We start from the raw sequence: 15,115 nt of genomic DNA, 5'->3' as shown, positions 1-15,115 counted from the left end.
ACTAGTAACCAGCAGGTAGCCTAGTGGTTAGCGTGTTGGACTAGTAACCAGCAGGTAGCTTAGTGGTTAGTGTGTTGGACTAGTAACCAAAAGGTTGCAAGATTGAATCACTGAGGGTTAGGGTTAGAAACTCCCCAAATACAGGTGTGCCAAGCTTGTACCGTCATACCCAAGAAGACTTGAGGCTGTAATCACTGCCAAAGGTGCTTCAACAAAGTACTGAGTAAAGGGTCTGAATACTGATGTAAATGTGATATGTCATTTTTTTTAAATGTTATTATTATTTATAAATAAAAACCTGTTTTTGTCATTATATGGGGTATTGTGTGTAGATTCACTGCTACTTTTGGCTGGGGTGCGAACAGATATTTCATTTTCCAATTTGGTATGTTTATTCCAGTATGTTTACAACATAGCTCTTACCTCTTCCTCTCATCCACAGCCCAGTCCCTCCCAGCGGATGAACCTGGGCCCGTCCTCCAACCCCACAGCCAAGCCCAGTGACTTCCACTTCCTGAAGGTGATAGGGAAGGGCAGCTTCGGGAAGGTCCTCCTAGCCAGGCACCGAACAGACGACCAGTTCTACGCTGTTAAGGTGCTGCAGAAGAAGGCCATCCTGAAGAAGAAAGAGGTACAAGTTGCACAGACACCACGTGGCCAACCTCCATGACCTCTAACCCTTACCCTTTGTTGACCTCCAGGAGAAGCACATCATGTCAGAGAGGAACGTCCTGTTGAAAAACATTAAACACCCCTTCCTAGTGGGACTACACTACTCCTTCCAGACCGCTGATAAACTCTACTTTGTACTGGACTACATTAACGGAGGAGAGGTGAGGAGAGACACTGAAACATAAGGAAGGAGGAAGGGAGGGAAGGAAGGAAGGAGAGAGGAAGGGAGAGAGCGAGAGAAAGGGAGGGAGGTAGAGAGAGATGGCAGGAGTAAGGGAGAGAGAGCAGGAGGGGGAGTGAGGCAGGGAGGGAAAGAGGGATAGAGAGAGAGAGAGAGAGAGAGAGAGAGAGAGAAGGAGAGGGAGGGAGGGAGGAAGGAGGTATAGAGAGAGAGAGAGGAGAGGGAGGGGAAGGGAGAGAGGGGAGGGAGAGGGGGAAGGGAGAGAGGGAGGGAGGGAGGGGAGGGAGGAGGGAGGGGGTAAGGAAGGAGGTATAGAGAGAGAGAGTGGGGAGGGAGAGGAGGAGGGAGGGGGAGTGGAGGGAGGGGGGGAGGGGGTAGGGAGGGAGGGAGAGGAGGAGGGAGGGAAGGAAGGAGGTATAGAGAGAGAGGGGGTAGAAGGGAGAGAGGAGGAGGGAGGGAAGGAAGGAAGGAGGGATAAAGAGAGAGAGGGGGAGGGAGGGGGAGTCAGGAAGGAAGGGAAGGGAGAGAGAGAGAGAGGGGGTAAACTGTGGGGAAGGGAGATTAAACTGTGGTGAAGGGAGAAGAGAGAGAGGAAGACAGCAAACTGTTTAAATGTGGACTCTCTTTTTCTCTCCTCTCCCCCTCTCCCTTTCTCTCTCTCTCTCCTCTCTTTTCTCTCTCTGTCTCTCCCTCAGGGAGAGAGAGAGAGAGGGGGTAAACTGTCTGGAAGGGAGTGGAGGGGAAACTGTGGGGAAGAGAGAGAGGGAGGGAGGAGGGTGGGGAAGGGAGAGAGAGAGGGGGGTAAACTTTCTCTCTCCCTCTCTCCCTTCCTCCTTCTCTCTCCCTCTCTCTCCTCTCCTCTCAAGAGAGAGGAGGGGGTCTCTCTCCCCTTCCTCCTTCTCTCTCCCTCTCTCTCCCTTCCTCCTTCTCTCTCCCCCTCTCTCTCTCTCCCTCTCTCTCTCTCTCCTTCTCTCTCTCTCTCTCCCTCTCTCCCTCTCTCTCTCCTCTCTCTAAACCCTGGGGAAGGAGAGAGAGAGGGGGAGTGGGAAGGGAGTCTCTCCCTTCCTCTCCCTCAGAGAGAGGGAGGAGGGAGTCCCTCAAGGGAGGACTTCCTCCTTCTCTCTCCCTCTCCTCTCTCTCTCCCCCTCTCCTCCCTCTCTCTCCCCTCCCTCTCCTCTCTCTCCCCTCCCTCTCTCTCTCCTCTCCCTCTCCCCCTCCCTCTCTCTCCCCCTCTCTCCCCCTCTCTCTCTCTCCCTCTCCCCCTCTCCTCTCCCTCCCCCCTCTCTCTCTCCTTCTCTCCCCCTCTCTCTCCCCCTCTCTCTCTCCCCTCCCTCTCTCCTCTCCTTCTCTCCCCCTCTCCTCTCCCTCTCCCCCTCTCTCTCCCCCTCCCTCTCTCCTTCTCTCCCCCCCTCTCTCCCCCCTCTCTCCTTCTCTCTCTCCCTCTCTCTCTCTCTCTCTCTCTCCTTCTCTCCCCTCTCTCTCTCTCTCTCTCCTTCTCTCCCCCTTCTCTCCCCCTCTCTCCCCTCTCTCCCCCTCTCTCTCCCCTCCCTCCCTCTCTCTCTCCTCTAGTTGTTCTACCATCTCCAGAGGGAGAGGTGTTTCTTAGAGCCCCGGGCCAGGTTCTATACAGCGGAGATCACCAGTGCCCTGGGCTACCTCCACTCTCTAAACATCGTGTACAGAGACCTGAAGCCTGAGAATATTCTACTGGACTCTCAAGGACACATCATACTCACGGACTTCGGCCTCTGCAAGGAGAACATAGAACAGAACGGAACCACGTCAACGTTCTGTGGAACTCCAGAGGTAAGGACAGAACTTTTTTTGTTTTTTGATCAAGTTTGATTGGTTGGTTGGTTGTATTGAAGGTACACTACATGACCAAAAGTATGTGGACACTCGTTGACCATCTCATTTCAAAATCACGGTCATTAATATGGAGTTGGCCCCCCCTATAACAGCCTCCACTCTCCTGGGAAGGCTTTCCACTAGATGTAGGAACATTGCTGCTATAACAGCCTCCACTCTTCTGGGAAGGCTTTCCACTAGATGTTGAGGACATTGCTGCTATAACAGCCTCCACTCTTCTGGGAAGGCTTTCCTCTAGATGTAGGAACATTGCTGCTATAACAGCCTCCACTCTTCTGGGAAGGCTTTCCACTAGATGTTGAGGACATTGGTTGGAATAACAGCCTCCACTCTTCTGGGAAGGCTTTCCACTAGAGGTTGGAACATTGCTGCTATAACATCCTCCACTCTCCTGGGAAGACTTTCCACTAGATGTTGGAACATTGCTGCTATAACAGCCTCCACTCTTCTGGGAAAGCTTTCCACTAGATGTTGGGACATTGCTGCTATAACAGCCTCCACTCTCCTGGGAAGGCTTTCCACTAGATGTTGGAACATTGCTGCTATAACAACCTCCACTCTCCTGGGAAGGCTTTCCACTAGATGATGGAACATTGCTGCTATAACAGCCTCCACCCTTCTGGGAAGGCTTTCCTCTAGATGTAGGAACATTGCTGCTATAACAGCCTCCACTCTTCTGGGAAGGCTTTCCACTAGATGTAGGAACATTGCTGCTATAACAGCCTCCACTCTTCTGGGAAGGCTTTCCACTAGATGTTGGAACATTGCTGCTATAACAGCCTCCACTCTCCTGGGAAGACTTTCCACTAGATGTTGGAACATTGCTGCTATAACAGCCTCCACTCTTCTGGGAAAGCTTTCCACTAGATGTTGGAACATTGCTGCTATAACAGCCTCCACTCTTCTGGGAAGGCTTTCCACTAGATGTTGGAACTTTGCTGCTATAACAGCCTCCAGTCTTCTGGGAAGGCTTTCCACTAGATGTAGGAACATTGCTGCTATAACAGCCTCCAGTCTTCTGGGAAGGCTTTCCACTAGATGTTGGAACATTGCTGCTATAACAGCCTCCACTCTTCTGGGAAGGCTTTCCACTAGATGTAGGAACATTGCTGCTATAACAGCCTCCACTCTTCTGGGAAGGCTTTCCACTAGATGTTGGAACATTGCTGCTATAACATCCTCCACTCTCCTGGGAAGACTTTCCACTAGATGTTGGAACATTGCTGCTATAACAGCCTCCACTCTTCTGTGGAAAGCCTGAGAATATTCTACTGGATGTTCCACTTGCTGCTATAACAGCCTCCACTCTCCTGGGAAGGCTTTCCACTAGATGTTGGAACATTGCTGCTATAACAACCTCCACTCTCCTGGGAAGGCTTTCCACTAGATGATGGAACATTGCTGCTATAACAGCCTCCACCCTTCTGGGAAGGCTTTCCTCTAGATGTAGGAACATTGCTGCTATAACAGCCTCCACTCTTCTGGGAAGGCTTTCCACTAGATGTAGGAACATTGCTGCTATAACAGCCTCCACTCTTCTTAAGAAGGCTTTAGCTACTAGATGTTGGAACATTTGCTGCTATAACAGCCTTGTGTAAATCCTGGGAAGACTTTCCACTAGATGTTGGAACATTGCTGCTATAACAGCCTCCACTTCAAAAGTGGCTTTCACTAGATGTCATGGGACATTTGTGCTGCTATAACAGCCTGCCAAATCTCCTGGGAAATGGCTTTCCACTAGATGTTGGAACATTGCTGCTATAACAGCCTCCACTCTTCTGGGAAGGCTTTCCACTAGATGTTGGAACATTGCTGCTATAACAGCCTCCACTCTTCTGGGAAGGCTTTCCACTAGATGTTGGAACATTGCTGCTATAACAGCCTCCAGTCTTCTGGGAAGGCTTTCCACTAGATGTTGGAACATTGCTGCTATAACAGCCTCCACTCTTCTGGGAAGGCTTTCCACTAGATGTTGGAACATTGCTGCTATAACAGCCTCCACTCTTCTGGGAAGGCTTTCCACTAGATGTAGGAACATTGCTGCTATAACAGCCTCCACTCTTCTTTCCACTAGGGAACATTGCTGCTTTCCACTCTTCTGGGAAGGCTTTCCACTAGATGTAGGAACATTGCTGCTATAACAGCCTCCACTCTTCTGGGAAGGCTTTCCACTAGATGTTGGGACATTGCTGCTATAACAGCCTCCACTCTTCTGGGAAGGCTTTCCACTAGATGTTGGAACATTGCTGCTATAACAGCCTCCACTCTTCTGGGAAGGCTTTCCACTAGATGTTGGGACATTGCTGCTATAACAGCCTCCACTCTTCTGGGAAGGCTTTCCACTAGATGTTGGGACATTGCTTCCATTCAGCCACAACAGCATTAATGAGATCGAACACTGGTGTTGGGCGATTAGGCCTTCAGGCTCTCAGTCGGCGTTCCAATTCATCCAAAAGTGTTTTATGGGGTTGAGGTCAGGGCTCTGCTGGCCAGTCAAGTTCTTCCACACCGATCTCGACAAACCATTTCTATATGGACCTCGCTTTGTGCACAGGGGGCATTCTGAAACAGGAAAGAGCCTTCCCCAAACTGTTGCCGTTGTTGGAAGAACAGAATCATCTAGAATGCAAAGTATGCCATGAAAAACAGCCCCACACCATTATTCCTCCTCCACCAAACTTTACAGTTTGCACAATGCATTGGGGCAGGTAGCGTTCTCCTGACATCCGCCAAACCCAGATTCATCCATCAGACTGCCAGATAGTGAAGCGTGATTCATCACTCCAGAGAACACGTTTCCACTGCTCCAGAGTCCAATGGTGGTGAACTTTACACCAGCCGATGCCTGGCATTGTGCATGGTGATCTTAGGCTTGTGTGCGGTTATTCACGTTGCTTCCAGAGGCAGTTTGGAACACGGTAGGGAGTGCAGAGGGCAGAGGGCAGCTTCATGAAGGGCAGACGATGTTTACGTGCAACAGCGGCCCCGTTCTGTGAGCATGTGTAGCCTGCCACTTCACAGCTGAGCCTTTGTTGCTCCTAGGTCCACTTCACAATAACAGCACCTACAGTTGACCAAGGGGGAGCTCTAGCAGGGCAGAAATTTGACAAACTGACTTGTCATCCTATGACGGTGCCACGTTGAAGGTCACTGAGCTTTTCAGGAAGACAATTCTACTGCCAATGTTTGTTTGTCTATGGAGATTGCATGGCGGTTTGCTCGATATTATACACCAGCCAGCAACGGCTGAAATAGCTGAATTCACTAATTTGAAGGGGTGTCCACATACTTTTGTATATGTAGTGTAATTTAAAGATAGCTTTTTCACCTCTCTGTATCTGCTGGTGATGATTGGATTGACAATGTCACATGTTCTCTCTCTTTCCCTCTCCCCCCCTCTCTCTATCTTACCCCTCCCTCCCTCCGCCTCTCTCTCCCTCCCTCCCTCCCCCTCCCTCCTCTCCTCCCCTCTCCCCTCCCTCCCCCTCTCCTCCCCTCTCCCCTCCCCCTCCCCCTCCTCCCTCTATAGTACCTAGCTCCAGAGGTGTTACACAAGCAGCCGTATGACAGGACGGTGGACTGGTGGTGTTTGGGAGCCGTGCTTTATGAGATGCTGTATGGCCTGGTGAGTTCACAAAAACATTTAGTTTGGCGAATACATTTTTTAGGGGCAACCTGGGATTGGTACAGTCCATTTTTTATACTTTTAAATCGATGATATGTAGTGTTAGGGTCCTGACTGAGACCTCTGTTACAACTGGGTCCTGACTGAGACCTCTGTTACAGCTGGGCCCTGACTGAGACCTCTGTTACAGCTGGGCCCTGACTGAGACCTCTGTTACAGCTGGGTCCTGACTGAGACCTCTGTTACAGCTGGGTCCTGACTGAGACCTCTGTTACAGCTGGGCCCTGACTGAGACCTCTGTTACAGCTGGGCCCTGACTGAGACCTCTGTTACAGCTGGGCCCTGACTGAGACCTCTGTTACAGCTGGGTCCTGACTGAGACCTCTGTTACAGCTGGGTCCTGACTGAGACCTCTGTTACAGCTGGGCCCTGACTGAGACCTCTGTTACAGCTGGGTCCTGACTGAGACCTCTGTTACAGCTGGGCCCTGACTGAGACCTCTGTTACAGCTGGGCCCTGACTGAGACCTCTGTTTCAGCTGGGCCCTGACTGAGACCTCTGTTACAGCTGGGCCCTGACTGAGACCTCTGTTACAGCTGGGCCCTGACTGAGACCTCTGTTACAGCTGGGCCCTGACTGAGACCTCTGTTACAGCTGGGCCCTGACTGAGACCTCTGTTACAGCTGGGCCCTGACTGAGACCGAGGCCTCTGTTACAGCTGGGCCCTGACTGAGACCTCTGTTACAGCTGGGCCCTGACTGAGACCTCTGTTACAGCTGGGCCCTGACTGAGACCTCTGTTACAGCTGGGTCCTGACTGAGACCTCTGTTACAGCTGGGCCCTGACTGAGACCTCTGTTACAGCTGGGTCCTGACTGAGACCTCTATTACAGCTGGGTCCTGACTGAGACCTCTGTTACAGCTGGGCCCTGACTGAGACCTCTGTTACAGCTGGGCCCTGACTGAGACCTCTGTTACAGCTGGGCCCTGACTGAGACCTCTGTTACAGCTGGGCCCTGACTGAGACCTCTGTTACAGCTGGGTCCTGACTGAGACCTCTGTTACAGCTGGGTCCTGACTGAGACCTCTGTTACAGCTGGGCCCTGACTGAGACCTCTGTTACAGCTGGGCCCTGACTGAGACCTCTGTTACAACTGGGTCCTGACTGAGACCTCTGTTACAGCTGGGTCCTGACTGAGACCTCTGTTACAGCTGGGCCCTGACTGAGACCTCTGTTACAGCTGGGCCCTGACTGAGACCTCTGTTACAGCTGGGCCCTGACTGAGACCTCTGTTACAGCTGGGCCCTGACTGAGACCTCTGTTACAGCTGGGCCCTGACTGAGACCTCTGTTACAGCTGGGCCCTGACTGAGACCTCTGTTACAGCTGGGCCCTGACTGAGACCTCTGTTACAGCTGGGCCCTGACTGAGACCTCTGTTACAGCTGGGCCCTGACTGAGACCTCTGTTACAGCTGGGTCCTGACTGAGACCTCTGTTACAGCTGGGCCCTGACTGAGACCTCTGTTACAGCTGGGCCCTGACTGAGACCTCTGTTACAGCTGGGTCCTGACTGAGACCTCTGTTACAGCTGGGCCCTGACTGAGACCTCTGTTACAGCTGGGCCCTGACTGAGACCTCTGTTACAGCTGGGTCCTGACTGAGACCTCTGTTACAGCTGGGCCCTGACTGAGACCTCTGTTACAGCTGGGCCCTGACTGAGACCTCTGTTACAGCTGGGTCCTGACTGAGACCTCTGTTACAGCTGGGTCCTGACTGAGACCTCTGTTACAGCTGGGTCCTGACTGAGACCTCTGTTACAGCTGGGCCCTGACTGAGACCTCTGTTACAACTGGGTCCTGACTGAGACCTCTGTTACAGCTGGGTCCTGACTGAGACCTCTGTTACAGCTGGGCCCTGACTGAGACCTCTGTTACAGCTGGGCCCTGACTGAGACCTCTGTTACAACTGGGTCCTGACTGAGACCTCTGTTACAGCTGGGTCCTGACTGAGACCTCTGTTACAGCTGGGCCCTGACTGAGACCTCTGTTACAGCTGGGCCCTGACTGAGACCTCTGTTACAACTGGGTCCTGACTGAGACCTCTGTTACAGCTGGGTCCTGACTGAGACCTCTGTTACAGCTGGGCCCTGACTGAGACCTCTGTTACAGCTGGGCCCTGACTGAGACCTCTGTTACAGCTGGGTCCTGACTGAGACCTCTGTTACAGCTGGGCCCTGACTGAGACCTCTGTTACAGCTGGGCCCTGACTGAGACCTCTGTTACAGCTGGGTCCTGACTGAGACCTCTGTTACAGCTGGGTCCTGACTGAGACCTCTGTTACAGCTGGGCCCTGACTGAGACCTCTGTTACAGCTGGGCCCTGACTGAGACCTCTGTTACAGCTGGGCCCTGACTGAGACCTCTGTTACAGCTGGGCCCTGACTGAGACCTCTGTTACAGCTGGGCCCTGACTGAGACCTCTGTTACAGCTGGGCCCTGACTGAGACCTCTGTTACAGCTGGGCCCTGACTGAGACCTCTGTTACAGCTGGGCCCTGACTGAGACCTCTGTTACAGCTGGGCCCTGACTGAGACCTCTGTTACAGCTGGGCCCTGACTGAGACCTCTGTTACAGCTGGGCCATGACTGAGACCTCTGTTACAGCTGGGCCATGACTGAGACCTCTGTTACAGCTGGGCCCTGACCGAGGCCTCTGTTACAGTTGGGCCCTGACTGAGACCGAGGCCTCTGTTACAGCTGGGCCCTGACTGAGGTCTCTGTTACAGTTGGGCCCTGACTGAGACCAAGGTCTCTGTTACAGTTGGGCCCTGACTGAGACCAAAGTCTCTGTTACAGTTGGGCCCTGACTGAGACCTCTGTTACAGCTGGGCCCTGACTGAGACCAAGGTCTCTGTTACAGCTGGGCCCTGACCGAGACCTCTGTTATAGCTGGGCCCTGACGAGGTCTCTGTTACAGCTGGGCCCTGACTGAGGTCTCTGTTACAGCTGGGCCCTGACTGAGACCGAGGTCTCTGTTACAGCTGGGCCCTGACTGAGACCAAGGTCTCTGTTACAGCTGGGCCCTGACTGAGACCTCTGTTACAGCTGGGCCCTGACTGAGACCGAGGTCTCTGTTACAGCTGGGCCCTGACTGAGGTCTCTGTTACAGCTGAGCCCTGACCAAGGTCTCTGTTACACCTGGGCCCTGACTGAGACCAAGGTCTCTGTTACACCTGGGCCCTCACTGAGACCAAGGTCTCTGTTACACCTGGGCCCTGACCGAGACCATGGTCTCTGTTACACCTGGGCCCTGACTGAGACCGAGGTCTCTGTTACACCTGGGCCCTGACTGAGACCGAGGTCTCTGTTACAGCTGGGCCCTGACTGAGACCGAGGTCTCTGTTACAGCTGGGCCCTGACTGAGGTCTCTGTTACAGCTGGGCCCTGACTGAGACCGAGGCCTCTGTTACAGTTGGGCCCTGACTGAGACCAAGGTCTCTGTTACAGCTGGGCCCTGACTGAGGTCTCTGTTACAGCTGGGCCCTGACTGAGACCTCTGTTACAGCTGGGCCCTGACTGAGACCTCTGTTACAGCTGGGCCCTGACTGAGACCTCTGTTACAGCTGGGCCCTGACTGAGACCAAGGTCTCTGTTACAGCTGGGCCCTGACTGAGACCGAGGTCTCTGTTACAGCTGGGCCCTGACTGAGGTCTCTGTTACAGTTGGGCCCTGACTGAGACCAAGGTCTCTGTTACAGCTGGGCACAGACTGAGACCAAGGTCTCTGTTACAGTTGGGCCCTGACTGAGACCAAGGTCTCTGTTACAGCTGGGCCCTGACTGAGGTCTCTGTTACAGTTGGGCCCTGACTGAGACCAAGGTCTCTGTTACAGCTGGGCACAGACTGAGACCAAGGTCTCTGTTACAGTTGGGCCCTGACTGAGACCAAGGTCTCTGTTACAGTTGGGCCCTGACTGAGACCTCTGTTACAGCTGGGCCCTGATTGAGACCAAGGTCTCTGTTACAGCTGGGCCCTGACCGAGACCTCTGTTATAGCTGGGCCCTGACGAGGTCTCTGTTACAGCTGGGCCCTGACTGAGGTCTCTGTTACAGCTGGGCCCTGACTGAGACCTCTGTTACAGCTGGGCCCTGACTGAGACCGAGGTCTCTGTTACAGCTGGGCCCTGACTGAGGTCTCTGTTACAGCTGGGCCCTGACTGAGGTCTCTGTTACAGCTGGGCCCTGACCAAGGTCTCTGTTACACCTGGGCCCTGACTGAGACCAAGGTCTCTGTTACACCTGGGCCCTGACTGAGACCGAGGTCTCTGTTACACCTGGGCCCTGACTGAGACCAAGGTCTCTGTTACACCTGGGCCCTGACTGAGACCGAGGTCTCTGTTACAGCTGGGCCCTGACTGAGACCGAGGTCTCTGTTACAGCTGGGCCCTGACTGAGGTCTCTGTTACAGCTGGGCCCTGACTGAGACCAAGGTCTCTGTTACAGCTGGGCCCTGACTGAGACCTCTGTTACAGCTGGGCCCTGACTGAGACCTCTGTTACAGCTGGGCCCTGACTGAGACAGAGGCCTCTGTTACAGTTGGGCCCTGACTGAGACCAAGGTCTCTGTTACAGCTGGGCCCTGACTGAGACCTCTGTTACAGCTGGGCCCTGACTGAGACCTCTGTTACAGCTGGGCCCTGACTGAGACCTCTGTTACAGCTGGGCCCTGACTGAGACAGAGGCCTCTGTTACAGTTGGGCCCTGACTGAGACCAAGGTCTCTGTTACAGCTGGGCCCTGACTGAGACCGAGGTCTCTGTTACAGCTGGGCCCTGACTGAGGTCTCTGTTACAGCTGGGCCCTGACTGAGGTCTCTGTTACAGTTGGGCCCTGACTGAGACCAAAGGTCTCTGTTACAGTTGGGCCCTGACTGAGACCAAAGGTCTCTGTTACAGCTGGGCCCAGACTGAGACCAATGCCTCTGTTACAGCTGGGCCCTGACTGAGACCTCTGTTACAGCTGGGCCCTGACTGAGACCTCTGTTACAGCTGGGCCCTGACTGAGACCTCTGTTACAGCTGGGCCCTGACTGAGACAGAGGCCTCTGTTACAGTTGGGCCCTGACTGAGACCAAGGTCTCTGTTACAGCTGGGCCCTGACTGAGACCTCTGTTACAGCTGGGCCCTGACTGAGACCTCTGTTACAGCTGGGCCCTGACTGAGACCTCTGTTACAGCTGGGCCCTGACTGAGACAGAGGCCTCTGTTACAGTTGGGCCCTGACTGAGACCAAGGTCTCTGTTACAGCTGGGCCCTGACTGAGACCGAGGTCTCTGTTACAGCTGGGCCCTGACTGAGGTCTCTGTTACAGCTGGGCCCTGACTGAGGTCTCTGTTACAGTTGGGCCCTGACTGAGACCAAAGGTCTCTGTTACAGTTGGGCCCTGACTGAGACCAAAGGTCTCTGTTACAGCTGGGCCCAGACTGAGACCAATGTCTCTGTTACAGCTGGGCCCTGACTGAGGTCTCTGTTACAGCTGGGCCCTGACCAAGGTCTCTGTTACACCTGGGCCCTGACTGAGACCAAGGTCTCTGTTACACCTGGGCCCTGACTGAGACCGAGGTCTCTGTTACACCTGGGCCCTGACTGAGACCAAGGTCTCTGTTACACCTGGGCCCTGACTGAGACCGAGGTCTCTGTTACAGCTGGGCCCTGACTGAGACCGAGGTCTCTGTTACAGCTGGGCCCTGACTGAGGTCTCTGTTACAGCTGGGCCCTGACTGAGACCAAGGTCTCTGTTACAGCTGGGCCCTGACTGAGACCTCTGTTACAGCTGGGCCCTGACTGAGACCTCTGTTACAGCTGGGCCCTGACTGAGACCTCTGTTACAGCTGGGCCCTGACTGAGACCTCTGTTACAGCTGGGCCCTGACTGAGACCTCTGTTACAGCTGGGCCCTGACTGAGACAGAGGCCTCTGTTACAGTTGGGCCCTGACTGAGACCAAGGTCTCTGTTACAGCTGGGCCCTGACTGAGACCTCTGTTACAGCTGGGCCCTGACTGAGACCTCTGTTACAGCTGGGCCCTGACTGAGACCTCTGTTACAGCTGGGCCCTGACTGAGACAGAGGCCTCTGTTACAGTTGGGCCCTGACTGAGACCAAGGTCTCTGTTACAGCTGGGCCCTGACTGAGACCGAGGTCTCTGTTACAGCTGGGCCCTGACTGAGGTCTCTGTTACAGCTGGGCCCTGACTGAGGTCTCTGTTACAGTTGGGCCCTGACTGAGACCAAAGGTCTCTGTTACAGTTGGGCCCTGACTGAGACCAAAGGTCTCTGTTACAGCTGGGCCCAGACTGAGACCAATGTCTCTGTTACAGTTGGGCCCTGACTGAGACCAAGGTCTCTGTTACAGTTGGGCCCTGACTGAGACCTCTGTTACAGCTGGGCCCTGACTGAGACCAAGGTCTCTGTTACAGCTGGGCCCTGACCGAGACCTCTGTTACAGCTGGGCCCTGACTGAGGTCTCTGTTACAGCTGGGCCCTGACTGAGACCGAGGCCTCTGTTACAGCTGGGCCCTGACTGAGACCTCTGTTACAGCTGGGCCCTGACTGAGACCAAGGTCTCTGTTACAGCTGGGCCCTGACTGAGACCGAGGTCTCTGTTACAGCTGGGCCCTGACTGAGGTCTCTGTTACAGCTGGGCCCTGACTGAGGTCTCTGTTACAGTTGGGCCCTGACTGAGACCAAAGGTCTCTGTTACAGCTGGGCCCAGACTGAGACCAAGGTCTCTGTTACAGTTGGGCCCTGACTGAGACCAAGGTCTCTGTTACAGTTGGGCCCTGACTGAGACCTCTGTTACAGCTGGGCCCTGACTGAGACCAAGGTCTCTGTTACACCTGGGCCCTGACTGAGACAAAGGTCTCTGTTACACCTGGGCCCTGACTGAGACCAAGGTCTCTGTTACAGCTGGGCCCTGACTGAGACCTCTGTTACAGCTGGGCCCTGACTGAGACCTCTGTTACAGCTGGGCCCTGACTGAGACCAAGGTCTCTGTTACACCTGGGCCCTGACTGAGACCGAGGTCTCTGTTACACCTGGGCCCTGACTGAGACCGAGGTCTCTGTTACACCTGGGCCCTGTGTATACATGTTTACACATACAGTTTCAGGTACAACGACTAAGAAACTACACAAGACAAGACAAAACGATCACAGATAACACACAATTAAATATATAGCAGCAGTTATTACAGATAATTCCCCTTAACAGGTTATTCCCCTTAACAGGTTATTCCCCTTAACAGGTTATTCCCCTAACAGGTTATTCCCCCTAACAGGTTATTCCCCTTAACAGGTTATTCCCCTTAACAGGTTATTCCCCTAACAGGTTATTCCCCTTAACAGGTTATTCCCCCTAACAGGTTATTCCCCTAACAGGTTATTCCCCTTAACAGGTTATTCCCCTAACAGGTTATTCCCCTAACAGGTTATTCCCCTTAACAGGTTATTCCCCTAACAGGTTATTCCCCCTAACAGGTTATTCCCCTTAACAGGTTGTTCCCCTAACAGGTTATTCCCCCTAACAGGTTATTCCCCTTAACAGGTTATTCCCCCTAACAGGTTATTCCCCTTAACAGGTTATTCCCCTAACAGGTTATTCCCCTAACAGGTTATTCCCCTTACTTTATTCCCCCTAACAGGTTATTCCCTTAACAGGTTATTCCCTTAACAGGTTATTCCCCTAACAGGTTATTCCCTTAACAGGTTGTTCCCCTAACAGGTTATTCCCCCTAACAGGTTATTCCCTTAACAGGTTATTCCCCCTAACAGGTTATTCCCCTTAACAGGTTATTCCCCTTAACAGGTTATTCCCCTTAACAGGTTGTTCCCCTAACAGGTTATTCCCCTAACAGGTTATTCCCCCTAACAGGTTATTCCCCCTAACAGGTTATTCCCCTTAACAGGTTATTCCCCTTAACAGGTTGTTCCCCTAACAGGTTATTCCCCTAACAGGTTATTCCCCTAACAGGTTATTCCCTAACAGGTTATTCCCCTAACAGGTTATTCCCCCTAACAGGTTATTCCCCTTAACAGGTTATTCCCCCTAACAGGTTATTCCCCCTAACAGGTTATTCCCCCTAACAGGTTATTCCCCTTAACAGGTTATTCCCCTTAACAGGTTGTTCCCCTAACAGGTTATTCCCCTTAACAGGTTATTCCCCCTAACAGGTTATTCCCCTTAACAGGTTATTCCCCCTAACAGGTTATTCCCCTTAACAGGTTATTCCCCCTAACAGGTTATTCCCCTTAACAGGTTATTCCCCTTAACAGGTTATTCCCCTTAACAGGTTGTTCCCCTAACAGGTTATTCCCACTAACAGGTTATTCCCCCTAACAGGTTATTCCCCCTAACAGGTTATTCCCCCTAACAGGTCATTCCCCCTAACAGGTCATTCCCACTAACAGGTTATTCCCACTAACAGGTTATTCCCCCTAACAGGTTATTCCCCCTAACAGGTCATTCCCCCTAACAGGTCATTCCCACTAACAGGTTATTCCCACTAACAGGTTATTCCCCCTAACAGGTTATTCCCCCTAACAGGTTATTCCCCCTAACAGGTTATTCTACTAACAGGTTATTCCCCTAACAGGTTATTCCCCCTAACAGGTCATTCAAGTCATTCAACAGGTCACTCAAGTCTAAGTTTAGTTTGCAGGCTCTTCCACAGGCAAGGAGTGTAACAGGAGAAGGCCGCCAAACACAACTCTGTGGAGATCAC

General features: G+C 53.0%; 1 protein-coding gene across 1 annotated transcript in view; it reads left to right on the top strand.

Annotated features, from left to right (window-relative positions):
- The first annotated feature begins 441 nt into the window (after nucleotides 1-441).
- The window catches only part of LOC115127570 (serine/threonine-protein kinase Sgk1-like), a 19,463-nt gene continuing 4,789 nt past the window's right edge, over nucleotides 442-15,115 (top strand). Inside the window, 4 exon segments of the mRNA XM_065026131.1 lie at nucleotides 442-631; nucleotides 702-833; nucleotides 2,423-2,659; nucleotides 6,252-6,347. Coding sequence (XP_064882203.1) covers nucleotides 461-631; nucleotides 702-833; nucleotides 2,423-2,659; nucleotides 6,252-6,347 — 636 coding nt within the window. The 5' untranslated portion in view covers nucleotides 442-460.

The sequence above is a fragment of the Oncorhynchus nerka genome, linkage group LG13, assembly GCF_034236695.1.
Source record: "Oncorhynchus nerka isolate Pitt River linkage group LG13, Oner_Uvic_2.0, whole genome shotgun sequence".
NCBI lineage: Eukaryota > Metazoa > Chordata > Actinopteri > Salmoniformes > Salmonidae > Oncorhynchus > Oncorhynchus nerka.
This window is presented reverse-complemented; position numbering and strand designations above follow the sequence as displayed.